The sequence below is a fragment of the Malaya genurostris genome, chromosome 3, assembly GCF_030247185.1.
Source record: "Malaya genurostris strain Urasoe2022 chromosome 3, Malgen_1.1, whole genome shotgun sequence".
NCBI classification, from domain to species: Eukaryota; Metazoa; Arthropoda; class Insecta; order Diptera; family Culicidae; genus Malaya; species Malaya genurostris.
In genome coordinates, this window is record NC_080572.1 from 68,936,110 (window position 1) to 68,957,450 (window position 21,341).

General features: G+C 39.0%; 3 protein-coding genes across 6 annotated transcripts in view; 1 reads left to right on the forward strand and 2 right to left on the reverse strand.

The window, feature by feature from the left end:
- The window catches only part of LOC131439192 (protein transport protein Sec16A), a 33,098-nt gene extending 24,471 nt beyond the window's left edge, over positions 1-8,627 (reverse strand). For 2 of the 4 annotated variants that reach the window (XM_058609927.1, XM_058609925.1), the window contains exons 1-4: positions 8,394-8,627; positions 4,558-7,260; positions 4,251-4,498; positions 3,797-4,190 (exon numbers count right to left, since the gene is read on the reverse strand). In XM_058609927.1, coding sequence (XP_058465910.1) covers positions 3,797-4,190; positions 4,251-4,498; positions 4,558-7,067 — 3,152 coding nt within the window. In that variant the 5' untranslated portion in view covers positions 7,068-7,260; positions 8,394-8,627. Of the gene's footprint in view, positions 1-3,796; positions 4,191-4,250; positions 4,499-4,557; positions 7,261-7,935; positions 8,196-8,393 lie in introns of those variants that run through there. The other 2 variants (XM_058609928.1, XM_058609926.1) reach the window with 2 other exon arrangements.
- Positions 8,628-17,978: 9,351 nt separating this feature from the next.
- Positions 17,979-19,198, forward strand: LOC131437463 (vesicle-trafficking protein SEC22b). Its single transcript, XM_058606833.1, has 4 exons — positions 17,979-18,259; positions 18,322-18,431; positions 18,497-18,752; positions 18,815-19,198. The coding sequence occupies exons 1-4, from the start codon at positions 18,185-18,187 to the stop codon at positions 19,007-19,009; spliced, it is 636 nt and encodes a 211-aa protein (XP_058462816.1). The 5' UTR covers positions 17,979-18,184; the 3' UTR covers positions 19,010-19,198.
- Positions 19,199-19,514: 316 nt separating this feature from the next.
- On the reverse strand, positions 19,515-21,015 carry LOC131437462 (box C/D snoRNA protein 1). The gene is made up of 2 exons (XM_058606832.1): positions 20,774-21,015; positions 19,515-20,692 (listed from the first exon to the last, which is right to left on the reverse strand). The coding sequence occupies exons 1-2, from the start codon at positions 20,824-20,826 to the stop codon at positions 19,621-19,623; spliced, it is 1,125 nt and encodes a 374-aa protein (XP_058462815.1). The 5' UTR covers positions 20,827-21,015; the 3' UTR covers positions 19,515-19,620.
- Between the last annotated feature and the right edge of the window lie 326 nt (positions 21,016-21,341).

The following is a 21,341-nucleotide window of genomic DNA, read 5'->3' on the forward strand; positions in this document are numbered from 1 at the left end:
AATATGGGGTGCCTGTTCAAAATTTATCCTCTGAAAGAGTGATAAGTGTTGTATCTAACGAATCAAGAGCATATAGCATATATCAACAACATTGAAGTGTTTCAATATTACACTATTGAAACCCCTGTATGATTTGACCCATATCAGCACCACCCAATCAGAACGCATTATGAGGAAGAGAACAAAATATCTGAACTGTGCTTGATATGGTTGAGAATTCCACAATTTGGTCCTTCTGAAAGGCAGAAAGGTGAATCCTGTACAGCATCTTGATAGTTTCTTCCATAAATATACAAATTGTGAAAAAGCTACAAACGAAATCACGTAAAAAACCTTTTAAGCAAAATTGATTCAGTTTGGCATCATTCGGCACTGAGAGCGGATGGGTTGCGGTTCGCTCGCAAAGCCAGTTTCACTTCAAACAAGATCGATTGATCATACAGTGCTGCTGGACGTTTGCATTGGAGCAAAATACAACGAAAAGTGAACAACCTTGGAAAACATTAGCTAAATCAGCCCTTTTAAGGGCTGAGGCCAGGTGATTTGAAGGCCTATTTTCACGCTTAAAATCTGATCTTCTCAGAAACGATGACGAATACCAAAAAACCCGATTGACAATCTCTTAAAAAAATTGGTTTAGATTATTCTGTGTAAATTTCTGAATGATTCATTGACTTTAGCGGTCGGGAAAGTCTTTTTTCTGAAGGAAGAATTGCGTAGCTGAAAACGCCGTCTTTCAACTTGTTCATTGAATATCTCACCTCCAAAAGCATGGATCAAAAATCTATCCTGACAATGTCTAGATAATTTAATTTAGATGCGATTAGTGCATAAAAACAGTAGCAGTACTATGACGAGCATCTGAATGGCGAAGCACAAGATACAGAGAACGGTACAGGAATCAATCTGGGTGCACGCTCAGCCGACGACAGTTTCCCAGCACCTGATTTGTCGGAGATAAGTGAGGAGATCGGCAAGCTGAGGAACAACAAAGCTGCGGGCAATGACCAGTTGCTCAAACACGAGCTGCTCAAACACGAGCTGCTCAAACACGGAGGAGAGGCACTGGATAATTTCTAGGATTTGGGAGGAGGAGATTCTACCGCAGGAATGGATGGATGGAATTGGCGATTGGTCAAAGAAACGATGGATAGAGTGATGTGCTACGTCCGAGTATCTGGGACGCTCTCGAGTTCTTCGAATCTCGGAGAGGGCTACATCAAGGTGATGGACTTTCTTGTATCATGTTCAATATTGCCCTGGAAGGTGTGATTCGAAGAGCGAGGATCGACACGAGTGGCACAATCTTCCGAAAGTCCGTACAACTTTTTGGCTTCGCTGACGATATTGATATTGTAACACCTAGAGAAATTCATAGACGTATTTTGGCAGGGAATCGTGCGTACTTTGGACACAGAAAAACCCTTCGATCGATAAAAGTACGCAAACGCACGAAATTTACCATCTACAAAACGCTCATTAGACCTGTTGTTCTCTATGGCCACGAGACCTGGACTATGTTGGCAGAGGACCTACGCGCCCTCAGTGTTTTCGAAAGAAAGGTACTGAGGACCATCTATGACGGAGTGCAGATGGAAGACGGAACGTGGAGACGGCGTATGAATCACGAATTGCAACAGCTGCTAGGAGAACCAGCTATCGTACGGACAGCTAAAATCGGACGTCTACGATGGGCTGGGCATGTCATAAGGATGTCGGACGACAGCCCAGTGAAAATGGTTCTTGAATCTAATCCGACTGGTACAAGAAGAAGAGGAGCGCAGCGAGCAAGATGGATCGATCAAGTGGAGGGTGACCTCAGAGGCATCCGTGCCTTGAGTGGCTGGCGACGAGCAGCCATGGACCGAGTTATGTGGAGACGTATTCTTGATACAGCAAAGGACACCCCAGGCCTATAGCTGTTAGATATATATGCATAAAAACATATGTTGTCGTGATAAAAACGAAGTGAATGTTATAAGTCGATTGTTTTCTGCTCCAGTTCCTTAGTAACGTAACGAAACATATGAGAGAAAAAAACCGTCTCAAAAAGGCTGCCAAACAAGCGGTAGCTTTATTGGATTTTATGTGATGTAGTCAAATTTGTAACCGAAAATATCAAAACTTTCTTGGCCACCGGGGCACATCGAGTCATTTAGCACATTTGCGAGAGAGCATGGAGAGAAATGTAATACGCACAGCGAGCCACGTTGTTTTAAGCGACCTACTGGCCTCAGCCCTTAATGGCTCCAAATGTATTCCAAAGAACTATTAGAATTATCTGTTAAAATATGCAAATCAGAAATGAATACCATCAGTTAAGTGTAGGTCTACAGTCTAATTAGAAAAATTTAGAAATTTTTTCTCGGTTATTTTTTGTATTGAAAAATTAATTCGCTGTTGCATGCAATTTTATATTTTCGTAAAAATACGCCGATGATAGTTGTGAGGGATTTCAATAAAGATGCTTCAAAACAAGATAATAGCTACGACGCTAGGCACATGCATTGATTTCGTATTTGCTAGAAATTTCAATGTAGCAAGCCGAGCTTAACATTGTCACGCAATCTCAATGAAAGAATCCAATACAACAGCCTCATTTTCAATATTTTACTGTCTCATTCGTAAATGGCTGACACCAGAACAAACGAAGAACACCAGAACAGTGAATATCGACACTGCATACTTTGGGATTTTCACTGAAAACTGCAAATGACTGAAATAGCAAATGAAAGAAAAAACACTACTGTTCCGCTTATGTCATTGACTGGACATGGATTTCGTTCTCATAGTTTGTAAGCGAAGCTGAGAGTGACAGTATTTTCTTGTCATTTTCGTCCATTTTTAATCAATGAAAATGTCTTTTATTAGCTCTGGTAGCAAGCCGTAGATATATTTTATACTTTTCATATCATAGGCTTATTGTATCATTGATCAAACCAGCGAATTTATGTTTGCTTCATTGGAAGATTATAATCGGTTGTGAACGGTATACCTACGCCAACCGTATCAGTATCTCATCCACGGTCAACCGGTCAGCTTGGAAATAGATGACGTCCGTCAGGGGTATCCATAGGAATTCACATTCAATTCGCCTTCATGAAAGGTTCTTTTCAGAACCAACATTATTTATTATAAAGAACTATGAAATTTATTTCATTATATTTAATTGTGTGGCAGAATGTTTGATGTAACTTATCCGTACTTCAGTGTAGGTGCAACGTTCCAAATTCCAGTAGTGAAGAAAAGGAATGCTTGTACAATTCACACAATCGATCAACTGACTGATATTCGGAAGCGTGCCAGTTTTATTCGTATTCACGGCATCCTGTTATGTCTCTGACATTACCCACCCAGTTTTGTTCCGAGTACAGTTCTTAGTTCACGTGTGTTAGGCACATAGCTAAAAAATCGTATCCACGCCTGCTCAACAATGACAATGGTTTTAACGCGTAAATGTGTATGCATAACTGAAATGACTAGGAGATGAGTTGACGAGTGATGACCGAAAGGTGACACTATAAATTGTTTTAGTGGAGAAGAGTGTAGTAGAACAGTACCATTGCTCGTTTGATGCTTCCGGTAGAAAATAAATGTAGGAAAATCATGAAAATTGAAACAGAAAGCGGTTATCACTTCAAAAAGGCCAAAACATAATTTCACGCTACGTTTCTGGAACAATCTAATATGAAAGATCCAGAACACAATCATGACACAAGAGTGTTAAAATACACGCCCACACTGGCACACTGCACACGTGGCCTTATAACTATCGGTGATGGATGTGCAAACTTACCGCTCCTTATCGTTGGCTGAGCTTCGTCCAGAATGAACCGATTCGCGCCCATCTGTTGTTATGAGATCCCTCTGCATCTGAGCGGCTTGTATTTGACTGTAGTACGTGCGATACCATTCAGCATACGCTTGCGGATTCGTCCGTCGCAGTTGTTCGTAGTACTGCTGATGTTGGGTGTAATAAGTGTACGGGTCGTAATATCCTGTTGAGCCATACCCTGTACCACCATATGCCGAAGAAGGATATTTTCGATCACGTTCCTTTCGATCATCTCGTTCCCGACTGTCACGTAAGCGATCGCGTTCGGTTCCATTGCGACTTCCGGTTCGGTAGTCGTCGTACTCGTAACGTCGATCGCGACGCTTATCGCCGCCTCCATCACGATAGCGATCATCTGAAAACATGATAATGTTAGTCCATCACAATCCACTGTAACGCTAGCAGAAAGTCTTACCTCGTTTCCGCTCATCACGATAACGTTCACGATCTTTCTCTTTGCGGTAACGACGATCGTCTCCTCCCCGTTCCTCCCGTTTACGATAGTATTCTTCTCTGGACATGTATCGTTTACCATTATCCCCATCCTTGTCGTACCGCATCGATCGTTCAGTTTCGTACTTGGATCCATCGGTTTCGTAGCGACTGTCCCGTTCATACTTACTTCCGCGTCCATAGCGATCACGTTCACGTTCACGATCATATCTGAAAATCATGGATTTTAGGATTTGCTAGTAAATATTCATACCTTGTATCAAACACACCTATGTCTATCCCTATCCCGATAGTCATAATCTCGATCTTTCTCTTTTTGCCGGTCTCGATCCTTTCCACCATCTTTTCTTCGGTCCTTATCGATTTCCCGCTCACCTCGTCGACGATCTCTTTGAGCTCCATCGAATCCGCTGCTGCCTTCTCGTTCCCGTCGCCTCTTTTCGCGTTCACTGTAATCCGAATCCTCAGTATCGTAGCGATCCCTTGAACTCTTGCTCTTGTTAGAACGCCGCAATGGGTCCTCTTCACGTCGTGAAGTTTTCCCTTTCGAATAAAACATTGAACGATCTTTGTCACTTTCATCAGCTGTGGATGTGTTCGAAGGATCTTTGCGAGGCGTTTCCATCGTGAGATTAGAGTCAGTTTCGGTGGTGCCAATTGCAGGTGTCGCACCAGCACTGGCTACTATAGGATCATCCTGAGTGTTACCACCTTCGATCGGTTCTTCGCGAGGAATATCTACGTGTATTGTTTGCGGAGGCGGATCATGCGGATTTTCGCCATCCATAACCAACTCCCGTTGCTCTTCATTCATCGGTATATCGAGCACAGGTTGAGCTAGCGATGTATAGTTACTGCTGTTAGTTTGAACGGCACGATCATCTTCCACACCTGGGATAACACGTTGTTGATTGTAATGAGTGTCACTTTCTCCCGGTACCTGGTACAGATTTCGATCGCTGATTCGTTCCTGCTCCTGACGGTGGTGATGGTGATGATGATGCTCTTGACTTTGCGATGAAATGATAGTCGTATAACTGGTTCGTACGTTCGAATTAGAAGCAGAATCGGATACTTCACCATCTATCTGGCGTTCCATGTTCAAATCAGTCGCATTTTCTAGATCGGTTCCTGGAATCATACGATCAAGGCCAGGCGGAGGCTCCGGGAAATTGTGACCCATTAGTGGTGTGTTATTTTCCGACTGTTGTTGACCCGGAACATAACGTGACAGTCCCGGAGGAGGTAAACTATCCTCACCCGGTTGTTGTTCATTCTGATGAGCTGTTGTATGTTGTGTACTGGTGTAGCCTTCCTCAGACAAATGACCGGTTTGCAAATACTGATTACGATCGTTATTCGGAGCAACTTCCATATTTTCGACATTTTCAACACGCGAATCAGGTATTTCCAAATTTTCCGGAACAGGATTTTCAACGTTACTAATGTCTTGCGGAGGATTAGAGTAGAAGTAATTTGGATTGGTCGGTGCTGCTGGTGGTGTTGGTGCTCCCAGACCAGGGGTCGCTATATGAGAACGATGACCTACACGTTTGAACGGGTTGCCACCTTGCCCTTTTGGCGGTGCTTGGTTTGGTGGTGGACCATGGGCTGCTGGTGTCGGTCCAACTTCTGTTGGTGGCGGAGGTAACGGAGGAGTTCTAGATGAAGCTTTCGGAGGTAGAACACCGCCATCTGCCGGTGTATTGGTGGCAATCGAGGGCGGTGGTGGTGGAAATGATGATTCTCTGTAACTGTCCGGACGTTTTGTTTCTTGCAAAGGCTCCTGTTTTATACTTAGCGAGCTTAAGGTTTCGTCTAGCTTATCCGGAACATCTCCACTGCTAGTGAATTGGTTACCATAGGATGCTATGTTTTCGTAGTTCTCGATTTGCTGGGAGGGACCAGGATGCCTACCGGATGATCCATCATCCGATGGCATCGTGTTGGAGCTTCTACTCTCGGCGATTTCACCGCTTTCGATCGATCGATCGCTGGACGTTTGCGACACCTGACTTTCGATGGACCATTGCGGCGATAATGTTTCGTTTTTGATTCTGGTTATCTGAGCGGCCTGCACTTTCGGAGGCTGTTGAGTATTGTTTGCACCACCAGGTAAACTGAAAGGACTCGGAGAAAGATTTAGCGGAGGGTAACTTTGGTTATAGTTCTCCTGAATTGCATTTTGCTGCTGCTGTTGCTGTTGTGTATCGTTTGTTTGCGGTTTGGAATTTGAAGCTGCTTGATTACTATCTGACACATTCCAAGCCCAACTATCACCCGCACTAGTGCTGAAGCTGTCAGAAATGGTTTGGTTGTATGATTGGTTAAGTTGTGGTGTCGTTGATGCCGATGGGTACGACGGAACCCGCGGAGCAGTTTGATTGAAGAAAGATGCACTGGCCGGAGGTGGCACATATTGCTGCTGAGGTTGATGGTAGACATGCTGCTGCTGCTGATAGTTAGGCTGAAAGGGGTGTTGCATTGGAGGTGTAGGAGTAGAGAAGTTTTGAAACTGATGGGGAGCAGGCGTAGCGTTAGGCATGAAATTTTTATTGCTCTGATCCATCTGCACTTGCTGAGGAGGATAGTGCTGTTGTGGAGCCTGGAAGTACTTGTTGGCATTCATGGTTGGTGGTTGAGATGAAAGATGCGACTGATTTTGTTGTGACGTCGAATTTGGATTTTCGCTACCCCAATCGCCCCATTCATCTCCCCAACCATCGGTGTTGTTATTGTTGTTGGTAAATGCTGTGGCTGCAGAAAATGGTGCCGACATTGCTAATTGGTTGTTGATTTTTTCTCCTCGATGTTATTAACTGTACTAATGGTGTTCTGCTACAGATGCTATCACTGCCCAATCACACTTCTTCCATCGTAATTAGTGAAACACGTTTTGGCAAACGACTTTGGTTCAGTGAATTCTACGGAGCCAACAATATCTTAGCGATCGATGACAGTGGATAAATTATCTGAAAAAGGAAGCCGAAGCAAAATGGTATTTTCTTAAATATGCTACGATGGTGGAAAACTAGATTGACATATTTTGTTTTGATTATGGTCAATGCATGCTAACTCGTTTTTAAAGCACCATTAAAACATTATATCCCGAAGTCCTATCTAGAGAACAGAATAAACAATGGTTTAGAAATACTTTTCAGTTTCATTTCGATATTCATTCACAATCATTACTCGTGTCTATTACAATTGATAAATCAAATATGTCTATTACACGATTTCCATTTGATCTTCAAATAATAGTAAAAGAATTCTGTTCTATTTTGTCGCTATATTGATTATTACATCTAATACGTAGTTTCCGTTTTGTTTTTGTTTTCGTAGCATTATATTCATAGTGTCTGGCAAAAACTGTTCAATGTTGAAGATCTACTAGTTTTTAGTCACTCCTTCCGGGATCCGTAGTGAGATTGCCATTTTGAGGTATCATTACATAATTTCTGGAACTAATTGTGAAGTAAAAAGGAAATGTTTACAACAGATCTTAGATTCAAAAAATTCTCGAATGAACAGCAAATTTCCAGGTCCATTCTATCTTACTCTTTTGGAATTCGGCTTTCCGGATTAAATCAATTTTCCTATCTATCGACATCGCAAGACTAGATAAATTTCCTACTTTCGGAACTGACCGCTAGTTACTACTGGACACCCAACCACTCCTCAATGCATATCCAACACACAACTAACAAAGACTTAGGGTAAAAATCGCAAAATGTGCGTCTCTATGTTAATTCGAAAAGGCATGTCGCTCGGCGTCGATAATTCATTTTCTACATGCTCGCTACTGCTACTTCTGCTGCTTGTACACCTGGTTTCCCCTTCTCCAACACCTTCGAAAATTTTTCACTAACCACCAACACCAGTTTATGACTTCGTGGCTTATTTTCGTAGCACTTTTTATCGCCAAGTGGTCACTTGAATAATAAAAATTCTCATTTCTTCGATTCTAATGAAAAAAAAACACACGACGAATGAAAAAATCACAACACTTAAGCATGTATATTAACGATTATGACCAGCACAATTTACACCAAATGAAAATTCAGTGAAAGCAAAAGTAGTGCAAGGTGAAACTTTTTGGTTGTACCTTTAGGGTTGTACTTTTTCCTCGGTAAGACGCACACACGACTATTGCACACAGGATACAGAACACATTCCCTGGAACCGGAAAATACACCGCGAACAGACTACACAGTCGAATTTTCGAAAATTTTGTGAAATTCCGAAGATTTTCGACACGGAAAATTGCACTCAAAACACAAATGAATGCCAGGTTGGAACTTTCATCAATCTGGTGATTTTCTACACCACTAACGAAACGCCTTTGACAGGTTCAAGTGAATTTATGCATGAACTTGATGTCATGATGTCAAATTTGCTGTGAGGGGTACTACAACAATATATGAGGGTAACCAAATGTAACCCCGTATAACGTGTATGTTATTCAAGATGGAATGATTTTGACATGAATATGTTTTACTTTACTATGGGACGCCTTTTCAAAATTTACCATGTATAAGAATGGGTAGAACTAACACGATAACATTATATATTTATTTAAAGGAGAAACATTGTTTTTGTCATATCATCGGAAATATGTTCAACAATTTATGATAAATTTTTTTGTCGTATGAGGTAACAGACAACTCAAAATTCAAGTTTTCTAAAATGTTTGCTATAATTGAGCATCGAAGTAAAAAAAAAACTCATGACGCCTGTGTTTGCTTTTTTCTGTCATAATATTGATCACCCATAACTCACAGTGACTTGTTTATGAAATTATATAATACAACTTTAAATCGATTCAGAAGTATTCAACTTAAACATATCGGAATGATGTTTTAGTATTTCAGTAGTACCCCATTGGAAACTTTGTTCGAATTGGCCCGTGTTTTCACGAGCTAATCACAGCATGCCGTAATGATGTAATTCTTTTGATTCCCTCAGTACGGCCGACGGTTTGGACCGTGTCCTCACACCAGATATTTCAGTCAGTAGTAGCTCTGCTTCGGTCAGTATAGAGAGACTGCGTTATGCAGGGAAAAATGCTGCACTGTTCTGCATAGTATGAAACGCACAAAACGGAATCTATAAATATATGCTCTGTCACATTTTTCTCCTTAGTCAACGCATGCCTTCATGCAGAGCGGATGGGTGAAATATTTGCTTTGTAATCCACTCGATTGATAATCAACTGCTCGGTATATGCAGTGCATACTGTATTAATTTTGGTTCAAAAGGTGTACGAAGGCATTGCAGGTGATGCTGAGCTAACAGATTATTAGAAAATCTGTCACGTTTTTTTGGTCAGATGATGCAAGGCCATGCTGCCGAGCGGATGTTTTTCATTTGCTCTGTTATTCCTTCGTTGAATAGGTCAATTTGTACTTATGCCCATGGTGATGTTTGTTGCATACCGTGTTTGGTTTTGTTTGTGTGCACTGGCTCCCAATTTATTTCATTGCTCTGCTATACAGCAATTCAAACTAAAATAAGTCATTTTAGGTATATTCTCCTCGCAAGATTTATGGCTTGCACTCGGTGATTGGTCGGGTGAGTTATTTGATTCAACTGCTAATTGATTCGATGCAACTCAAATACGGAAAGCAACTTGTAACTAATTTTCTTTAATAACGTGATCTTCGGCGGAACTAAGCACGCTTCAGAATCGACGAAAAAAAGCGAAATAATGAAAAATCATCCTGTTGCAGTTGTCCATGCGAATGCGGATAAACATGTTGCAAAATCGACCAGTTGAATCAATAGTCATCTCATTAGTCGAGTTAGAATATTTTTATGCTTATTACTCGGCCTACAATCAACGGATTGCATTATGGACCAATCATAGCCGGATTGAGTGATCCGTGACTTCCTCAAACAGGTAATTTCGAACGGAATATTTTATTCATGACAGTACACGATGTGTTTGATTATCACATGCGCGTTTTCTCTATTGCATCCATGCCTCTATGGTCTTTCATTTCCTTTAATCAAAGGATGTGCGTCCGTGTTTGTGCTTCATAATATACCTATAGCTCTTGCAGTTAGTAATAATTACTAATATACTAACATATGGTCGGATTGGTCGAACTTTTAACTTTGGCAACTGTATCGATAAATCAAGACCAGTTGGCCGCGATGAACGTAAAAATGAGTTCAAATTCTGTTTTGACACATGCCCTAATAAATAATTTTAAAGTTTATGTTATTAGTGCAGGCTTTGCGATAGTTTTTACTCAATTGAAAATGTAAAATAAACTTGTAGTAGAGACAAAGATAAACTCCAGATTACAATGTCCCATATGATTCATCAAAAAATGTTGGACCTGTAACCGTGAACCAGTGAACTTAGTAATAGTGTAATTTTATTGAACCTTCGTTAATAATCGCCGATGAACCTGAATTACCTTGGTAACAATACATGTTTGAAAGGCAGTAACCGACGACACGACCTGCCACTCACCATTCAAAACTGTATAGGAAATTCAACTACCCTACAGTAACTGGTAATGTCAAAACGAAATCTTTCAAAATATTTTGAAACTGGCAACATAGAATGATAAATTAATGATTTTGAATAACGGTTACTATAACCTTGGTTACTGTATATTGGAAACATGAGAAATGTAAACAAAACGAACTCTAAATCGTATAATAAATCGCAAAAAATTAAATTTGGGTTAACCAACCAACCAAATTTGCAAATGCTTCAGAATCGTTATGTGTTAGAGCAATAAATCGATTAGTTTATCTATACTGTAAAAATGTCATCATTCGAACTGCGCATACCTTAGTCAGTGGAGATGGAACCCGTTTGTGGTCACTAACTCTGAGAACACCCAACCTTACCTACCACCCAAACCATTGACAAAATTTGTCAATCAAACAGATAGTGGCTTTCGTGGGTGAATCAGGTTAGCAATAATTAATGTATCGTGAAAATATATATATGTAATTTCCTATATACTAAATATTGGTAGAATCCTATCGCGCTGTACAAATGAATTTTCACATAAAACGAATTCACTGAGTGCAGCTAGAGCTACTAAATTGATTCTTCCAGAGTGTTCTTAGCCATTTTGAGCTGAAGGACCGCTCAGAAATGGAGTGGTGTAATATGTTGAAAATGGCAGCATAAAAAACCTGAATGAGAAACCTCAGGAGTTTGTTGGTAATAAAATTGAAGCCAGCACAACACAAGAATATTTTTTAAGATGAAATAAGTATTAGTCAAATATATGGAGTATTTTCAAATACCATTGCTTAAACGAAAATTGTAATTTCCCGATAAGCATGAATAATGTTACTTTTGATAGGCTTAAATGTTCTCACCGTACAATTTAATGGTTTCCTACAAATTCATCAAAATATCCCAAAAAAAATCCATAAGGAGCTCATTGCGAAATATATTAGCACATGAATTTCTATATTGACTACTGTATGATTGTTGTTTCTAGACCCGATTAGTAAAACAATACTACTGGAATTCAGAGATGAGTATCCAAATAAGTTATTGTATTCAAAACCATAGCCTTGGTTTCAAATCTAAAGCGTCGAAAATATTTCAAAATATTTTGTTTACAATAAATATCATATAAGTTATTAGTTTTCCTTTTCGTTGTGGCCACTTGACATCGTGCAGACCCTGTCAGCTTGGAGCGATCTCAATCTTCAGTTCAGCAACGCCATCGCACGGCGTCTCATTCAAAATGTCATGTCAATTGTATGGGTGCGCAGTGCTGCTATTTTGGCGCGTACGAATTTGACATTTCTCTCCCCTACTTCTATGTACGTGATTCGATGCGGACTCGCCTGAGGGCTCCATGGTCGCAAAAAATGATGTTGCCAAAGATTTGTTCGGGAAATGTGAGAGCTGGATATCTTGTTATTATGATGTCTTTGCATCGTGGTAGTTTGGTTGTTTGAATTATTTCTCCGATTCGCTGAGATTTTCAAATTGCAAATTATTGAAGAATATATTTCTTGCTAAGAAACTGAAATTGATTAAATTATCATTAAAGCAATTACTTAACATAGGGCTTATTCATGCAAAACAAATCTTACCGTTCTTTATTCAGCATCGCCTATGTTGCCAAATGCAGAAGATGGTACACTCCAAGTATTTACCTGGGTTTTAAATTTCTTAATTTATCTCACCAAATATGTCGAGTGAAACTTACCTTGAGTTTCTACATTATTTTGAGCAAATTTATTCTCAGCATTTTAAACCTATTATGCTTCCCCGTATCTTTTGCGATCACGAAATGTTTGTTTATTTATCCTGGAGCTCCTTGGTAACTAGTTCGTTAGGAACGCAAACAGTGTTGCTCGAGAAGATTATTTTTATCAATATCAAGGGGTCGCTATATTTGTGGCAACTGGCGATAAATCGTTAACAAACAATTTTAGTGTCGATTTTTCTTCGGATTGCCTGGTCGTGTCTGTGCATTTTATAACTATTAATCGGAAACGGAATCACCCAGAGCGGTACACTTCTTACCTGTAAGGTTGTTCGTGGTGAAATGTGCAAAGCAATTCTGTTACAGCTCGCTTGACCTGGTGCAATGATGTCTACCGCAATTTGTCATGGCATACTATACATTAGTTATTATAAACTCCTTTGCACCCACACATCCACCCTCTTCTCAAAAAAAAAAATGAAATACTAGTTCTCTTAGCTTTACTTCTAATAAATCAAAATAAAAACAAATAAAATAATCTTATAGGTCGATATACGAGAACTTATGTCAGAGAAGGAATAACGTTTCAGTGTAATCATACAGTTTCACTCAAGTTTTCAGATTTTTCGCAATGCACAGATTTGTTTTTTAACCTTTGGCATCCCTGGGTGTATCGAGTATATCCCTTAGTGGTATATCGCTCGGATCCACGATCCACTTGTCCGTTTGGGCTGTTCATCTGGGTATCGAATTCTCTGCGGAAAAAAACGGAGCTGGTCGTATTTTCAAGAAAGCATGATCCCGCGCAGCTTCAGCTTCATATGATGGGAAGAATTATCCAACAGGTTTTGACTTTCAAATACCTCGGAGTGTGGTTTGATTCCAAATGCACGTGGGGAGGACACATTAGGTATCTGATAACAAAATGCCAACAAAAAGTAAATTTTCTTCGAAAAAAAAAACAGGATTTTGGTGGGGTGCTCATCCGCAAGATCTAATAAAATTGTATCAAACAACGATACTTTCAGTGATGGAATATGGATGCGTTTGTTTTCGTTCCCCTGCAAACTCTCATATTATCAAACTTGAGCGAATTCAGTACCGTTGTTTGCGAATTGCCTTAGGCTGGATGCATTCGACACATACAATGAGTCTTGAAGTTCTGGCGGGAGCTCTTCCATTGAAAGATCGTTTTTAGGAGCTTTCATCGCGACTGTTAATAGCATGTGAGGTACTGAATCCCTTAGTTATTAATAACTTCGAAAGGCTAGTTGAGTTTCAATCTCAAACAAGATTCATGACAGTATATTTTATCCATATGTTACAGGAAATCGACTCTTCAAGATATATTCCTATCCGTCACAGCCTCCTAAATGTACCTGACTCAACTTAATTTTTCGACACATCCATGCAGCATGGAATTCCGGAACACCTACGCTCGATGGAAATCCCAAAAATATTTTCAAGTAAGTTCAGTCCTATTGACTGAGAAAATGTTTTACACGGACGGATCGCGAATTGAAAAAGCGACAGGGTTTGGTATGTTCAACAATAATGTTTCGGCCTCATTTAGGCTTCAAGAACCTGCATCTGTTTATATAGCAGAGTTAGCAGCAGTTCATTATAGTTTGAGTGTAATCGTCACATTATCTCCAAACCATTATTTTCTTTTCACAGATAGTCTGAGTGCAATTGAAGCCATTCGCTCAAACGCTGCTGGCAAAAATGAATCATTTTTCTTGGGCAAAATAAAACAGTGTCTGAACGACATATTGAATAATAATTATCAAATCACTTTAGTTTTGGCTCCCGGTTCATTGTTCCATTCTAGGCAATGAAAGAGTTTGTCCAAACGTGGTGCTTTTGAGGGTGAAACTCATGAGAGACCAATTGCTTTCAACGAATTATATAGCGCGTCCCGCCAAAGAACACTTGCCAGCAAGCTTCTTGGGATATAGATTATCTGGGTCGGTGGATGCACTCAATTATTCCTAAAATATCGACAAAGGCATGGTTCAGGGGACTGAATGTGAGTAGGGACTTCATTCGTGTGATATCCAGACTCATGTCCAATCACTACACATCTCCTTCGAATTGGACTTTCCTAGACTAATCATTGTGCTTATGGCGAAGGTTATCGCGATATTGATCATGTCGTTTGGACATGCGTGGAGTATCGTGATGTCAGATCTCAACTAATAAATTTCTTGCGTACCCGAGGTAGACTATCCAATGTCCCAGTAATAGTAAATCGCTTGATAAAAACATACTAATATGATATTCGAAATGTATTACGTTTAAAGTACTATGTATTGTGGATGCCACGGCGAAGAAAAACTTAAGCATATTACCTATTAAATAAACGTACTTATAGAAAAAAAATTAAGCCATTACAAATGAAATTTCCCAGGTCTTTATGAGTACACCTGTAAAATTCAATTTTTTTTTGTGTGTGGTGTATCATGATGGCGAAGCGAAACTCCTACATTATTTGTTTGTACATTTTCTAAATCATTGTCAACATGTTTTCGAGTTCGATTTCACTACCTGAAGCATAACATGCTCAAACTGCACGGCGTTACTGAAATCGTTGACTCCTCGTCAGTCTGATCAACAGATGCGTCAAATGTCGTCTGATTCTCTGCATTGCTCGTACCGCTGACCCATCGGACATATTTTCCGTTATTCTCCATATATCTTGCTTTTAACACTTTTTTTTGTGGTCTGGAATTGCACGCAAAAATATGCGCGTAAGATTACTTACGAAGCAAATGTGCGCGATCTCAAAATCCGCTTTGCAATGCACGATTATTCAAATCCGCTCTTTTTTTTATTTGCACGGCCACGTTGCCTGCTTCCTTTTGTGCGCGACGATTCCGGTCCGCTTATTTAAATTTAAATATTTGCGCGACATTCCTGGTCCGCTCTGTGATGCGCGATTTCGAGAATCCGCCATTTTTATTAAAATTGCGCGACCTTCCTGGTCCGCTTATAATGCGCGACCATAGTGATCCGCTTTTTCATTCATTTCATTTTCTCTTCGGCCATTTTCTTTTCACAATTGAACGAGAAAATCTGCGTACCAGATAGTGCGATTGTAGCCGAATATTGGTATATATTTTGAGTTGCCCAATCGGACATATTTTCCGTCGTTTGCCATATTACTTTAGTTTAACGCCTTTTTGTGGTCTGGAATTATACACAAAAATATATGCGTGAGATAACTTATAACTGAAATGTACGCGATCTAACGATCCGCTTTACGATGCGCGATTATTGAAAATCTGCTCATTATTTTTTTCTTTTTTTTTTTCATTTGCACGGCCACGTTGCCTGCTCTCTTTGTGCGCGACGTTTTCGGTTCGCTCGTTTACATTTGAATATTTGCGCGACCTTCCAGATCGCCATTGTGCATTTTATAACTATTAATCGGAAACGGAATCACCCAGAGCGGTACACTTCTTACCTGTAAGGTTGTTCGTGGTGAAATGTGCAAAGCAATTCTGTTACAGCTCGCTTGACCTGGTGCAATGATGTCTACCGCAATTTGTCATGGCATACTATACATTAGTTATTATAAACTCCTTTGCACCCACACAGTGTCGTCGCAGTAACTATATGTAAACATACCGCACAACATATTTTGTTACTTCCATTTACTTTAATGCCGCGTAAGATAAGAAAATAAGTTAGATTTTTAGTAATAATTCTAATTGATTTTTTCTTTCATATGTCGGTAACCACTCGATATGCAGCAAAATAACACAATTTCCTTCATATTATAACTTGAGCTTTATTCTACATAAACCGACATTGTCATAGTTACGACGCATCAAAGACATCATATTAACAAGATATCCAGCTCTCACATTTCCCGAACAAATCTTTGGCAACATCCTTTTTTGCGAGCATGGCGCCCTCAGGCGAGTCCGCATTGAATCTCGTACATAGAAGTAGGGGAGAGAAATGTCAAATTCGTACGCGCCAAAATAGCAGCACTGCGCACCCATACAATTTACATGACATGTTGAATGAGACGCCGTGCGATGGCGTTGCTGAAATAAAGATTTATTTCGCTCCAAGCTGACAGGGTCTGGACGCATGTAGCGATCAGACGCTTGTTGGTTCGTTTCAAATAATAATTGAACTTAAACTGACGGTGAACCGATTTCATCGAGGAGTCTTATTAGGTTTTGCACGAACATGACATAACCTTACAAAAATGAACAGAATGAACTTTTTTTGACAGTCGACGTGTACTTGTTTACAGTTTAAAAGTTCATCAGAAGTTCATAGTTCGAATGTAAAAATTGCAAATCGCCTCACACTCAACAGATTCATACATATATCGCTCCTTGATGCTGGAAACACATACAGGGCAATCTTTTTAGTTGTTTTCACTGTGGAATACGTTTTTAACAGGCACTTTTTCGTCATTTTTTTCAATTTTTAACTTGCAGTCGCAAAACAAAACAAGTACACGCCAACTGTCAAAAATGAACTTGATTCATCGGCAGTTCATTTGTGTCGTCATCGTGCAAAACCTAATTCAAATGATACATAAGAAGTCGCAGTCCCCTCTTATCTTGAGTTTATCTTTGGTAGAGGTTACAAAGTGCTACATAGTGTGTAATTTCAGACGCCCCTGAACCAATCAATAAATAATGAACACTATGGCTGATGTAAAGCAGAGTTACCATTTTAAAATCTTGTGTTTCAACTTAAAAAATCTGTGTTATATCTGTTTTGCATATTTTCGATCATAATCTGTGAAAAACATTTTGAAAATTTGCCATTTTTATGAAATATTCATAAAATTCTGTAGAAATTTGTGAATTTTAATAAAATCTGTGTTCTGTGACACAGAATCTGTGCGGCAAATTAGGTAAAAATATCTGTGGTTTTACAGAAAAATCTGTGAATATGGTAACCCTGATGTAAAGTGCAGAAATGCCAGGTTTGAAGATTCACTCGTAGATTTTTTTTCTATATTTCTACTGATATTCATACATTAGCTGACATTCAAGTTCCCGTAGATTCTCTGTTTTTACACTGTATCAGATGCCTTATGTAATTTTCACAGTAAATTCAATGGAACTACGAAGTTTCAAAATGAATTGAAAAAAAAAATCGTTCAAGTTCTATTTGAGATGTTTTACTTCATGCACGGTTGATTTTTAATTCGTTCCAATTCTGTATAAAATGTTCAAAACGACGTATGTAACAATGAGAGATTCTCTTTGTTTACTTTCTCTTTTGATTATTACGGCACTCTTAGCAATCCTTCTCTCCAATAATTTACCGATAATAATAACTAAAGCTATCATCTTTTAATCTGCTCTGGAGAAATTACCGAAAAAAGCAGGAATATTTCGCAATAATCGAAAGAGAAAGTAAACAAAGAGAATCTCTCTTTGTTACATACGTCGTTTTGAACATTTTATACAGAATTCATCTTTTTGGTTAGTTTTGATTGTTGACATTTCCCATCATCAGATGCTAGTTCATTTGTGTAGATGACGTGTAGCAGATTTTTGTAATGTCTATTACGGTCCGGATCGGTGAAAAAAGCTACTAATTCCGGTATCCCGGTAATTATTACAAGGATAAAAAAGTTGTTTTCGTTTGTTTAAAGCGAGTTAGATAAGGTTTTACTAGAAGGAATAGTTTCACGAAAAACGTAAATGATATCGCGAAAATGGCTCTAATGACTATGATAGCGCGGGTTGTCGACGGTCTTCCACTGGTTGGAACAATGCAGGAAGATGAACAGGTGTGTTTCAAGTTATATCTCATACATACTTTCGCTAAACACAGTTTTCCTAAACATTTTAGTCAGGTCGAAGTGTTCTAGAGTACCAGAATCAGGCAAAAATGCTTTTTCGAAAGCTAGGACCAAATTCTCCAACTAGATGTAGTATCGAAACAGGTCCATATCTATTCCAGTAAGTATAATATTGTTTAGAATACAAGACACATTGCATCATCGTTTTTTTTTTCTTTCACTTAGCTACCTAATTGAAAATGACGTCTGCTATCTGGTACTCTGTGATAAGATGTTTTCTAAACGTATCGCCTTCAATTATCTGGAAGATATCTCCCAAGAATTCCATAAAACCTTCGGCCGAAAGGTTAATTCGGTTACACGACCGTACGCTTTCATTGAATTCGATATCTACATTCAGAAGGCAAAGAAATCTTTAACTGACCGGCGAAGGAACATCAATACCATAAACACCCAATTGCAGGATGTTCAGAGGATTATGGTTAGTCGAATATAAAGAATGCATACACATTGATGGTTCATTTTCACGTGTAACTATTGCAGGTCCAGAATATCGATGATGTACTTCAGCGTGGGACAGTTCTATCAGAGCTAGACACAAAGACACAGAATTTGTCAATGTTGTCTCAGAAGTATAAAAAAGATGCCACTTATTTGAATCGAAAGTCACTGTACGTGAAAGGAGCGGTTGCTGGGATTGTTATTATCGTGTTTGTTTTATACTTTTGGGTTCTTTAAGCTTACGAAACTATGGGAGAGTGATTGCTGGGACAACAATAAATCGACTTTTGTATAGAGTAAATATTGTAGAGTCCAGGATGATGAGAAATGTCCTTGGTACTGTTGAAACGTATTTTGTTTTAATGATAAGAATGTTTTTGTAGTAGGTTTACAAAAAAAAATATATGTATTTCTATTGCAAGATAATTGTCGAATGTGTTGTAAATAATTCGAAAAAGTTCTCTAACATGACCATGATATCGGGCGGCCTGTCAATAAAATTAATCTAATATGAGCAGGTTTAGAGAGTTAGTTTCTGAAGTTATTCATGTATGAATTATCCATTTTGCATACTTTTCCTATACTTAGGTCTTATGATTTCCAAATCGCACAATGAAAATTTGTCTTAAGAGCGCTGTTATAATTAATTGCACGTCATTAACTACTACAATATATTCGTTCATCTTCGAGATCCAGGACCAGAAGTTGAGCTGGTGTTGTGATATGCATTAAATTCTGTCGATTGTTTTTACATACAGTAAATCTGTATCACACCATATTTCGAAATTCATTTATTTTTTACAGAATTCATAGTAGAACTAAAAATTAATTAATGCGTAATAAAAAAATTATACTTTTTCGGTTTTCAATCTCTTTGGTGAGAAAACCTCTCCCTCTTCCTCCTCGGTTACTTGTCCGTCCGAATCCGACGAATATTGATTCCATAGGTTCTCATCGCTAAATAGTAAATTGATCGGCTCTGCATTGTTGAGTTCTTTTTTCCGCCGACGTTCTTCTCGCTTTCTGTCAATTTCAAGTTTATTTATGCCGTCCAATATTTTGGATTCCTGCTCCCGTTGTCTCGGTTCATCCTTTATAAACCGATGTCTCCGCTGTCCGTACTGTAGATCCAAGTGTCTCTGATACATCTTGGTTTCCGCTTCAACATCATCGTCTGATTCAATAACATCGAATCCATCGGATGCTTCTTTAAAAATAACGTAAATTACAGGATATTCGACAATGGTTTTGCCCTTCAAATTTTCTTTCAGCGACAGCTTTGGCTTCAGTTCGAAAAAGCGATTCTTGCATCGTTTAACACCTTCTGCTTTCAACAGCACACGCAGTCGACTAATGTCTCGCGATTGATAAAATTCGAGTTTGTTTTTTCCTGGTATGTCTTCTGCTGGACCAGATTCCAAGTACTTGTCCAGTAGGACGTATAGTTTTTCGTTCTCATCACATCGCTCGTCGACAAACATCAAACTCTCAGCATTTGGAAAACACCATTCAACGCGCCATTGGATGACGCCAGTTTTAAAATTCAATTGGCTGGTGTTACGCTGATGGCGGGTAAAATTCTTCAGTAAAAATTTCAACGTTGTACCGCGTTCCCGCGCAGCACTACGCATTCGAAAGAGCGATGAAGGAAGAATTTTATTGTAGCGGGTGTATCTCTTGATTTTGTCTCGTTTACGATCATCAACAAATCGTGTACATTCCTCCAGAAAGTAGTAGTCGCTCATCATATCCATTCTCGTCATTTGTTTGAATGGAATATACTTGGTACGATCACGAATTCCATCACAGTTCAGTTCTTTTTTGTGAATGTTGATACATTTTAGGCAACAAGATTTTACTTCACATTTTGGGCAAGTATACTTCGCTTGGACGGCATTGCAGATTTCACACTTTCCAAGTCTGTAAATTAAAAAATCTTTTCATTGTTCTCGAAGCAACAATAGAACAATATAAAATTGAAACAATAATGCAAGGACATACCTTGGCGGTGATTGAAACAATTCAAGATTATCTTCGCTTTCACTAGTCTCCATTGTGTTAGTGAAATGATTATTTTATATTTAATAGCCAAATGATAAATGCAATATTATGAATGCTGAATTATTGGTTCAAAAACTGTTTGGATAAAATGAAAAATCGGTAGAAAACTATAGATCTCCTGGGTACACTCCATCACGTTGAGATACAATAAGCGTCGCGACGCAAGCACATGTTTGATAATGGTGACACATTTATACCAGTTGAATTAAACACTGATAAAAATCGACACTTTGTACAGCATTGTTTTATGGCATATTCAATAGTGTTCTAGTTCTAGATGCATAGTTTATGTCAGTTACAAAATTTAAATCTGAATTTTATAACAAGGAAAACTGGCAGCTCCAGCAGTATTTACTCGTGTTTCAAATATACAAAAAATAGAACGGCATCGTAGACCAGTTTTAAATTTGACAGAAGAACTGGTCGAATAAATAACACTAGACCGGCTTGCTGGGGATACGTTTGTTGCAGTTTCTGCAATATTATAGATCTTCCATTTAGAATTTCT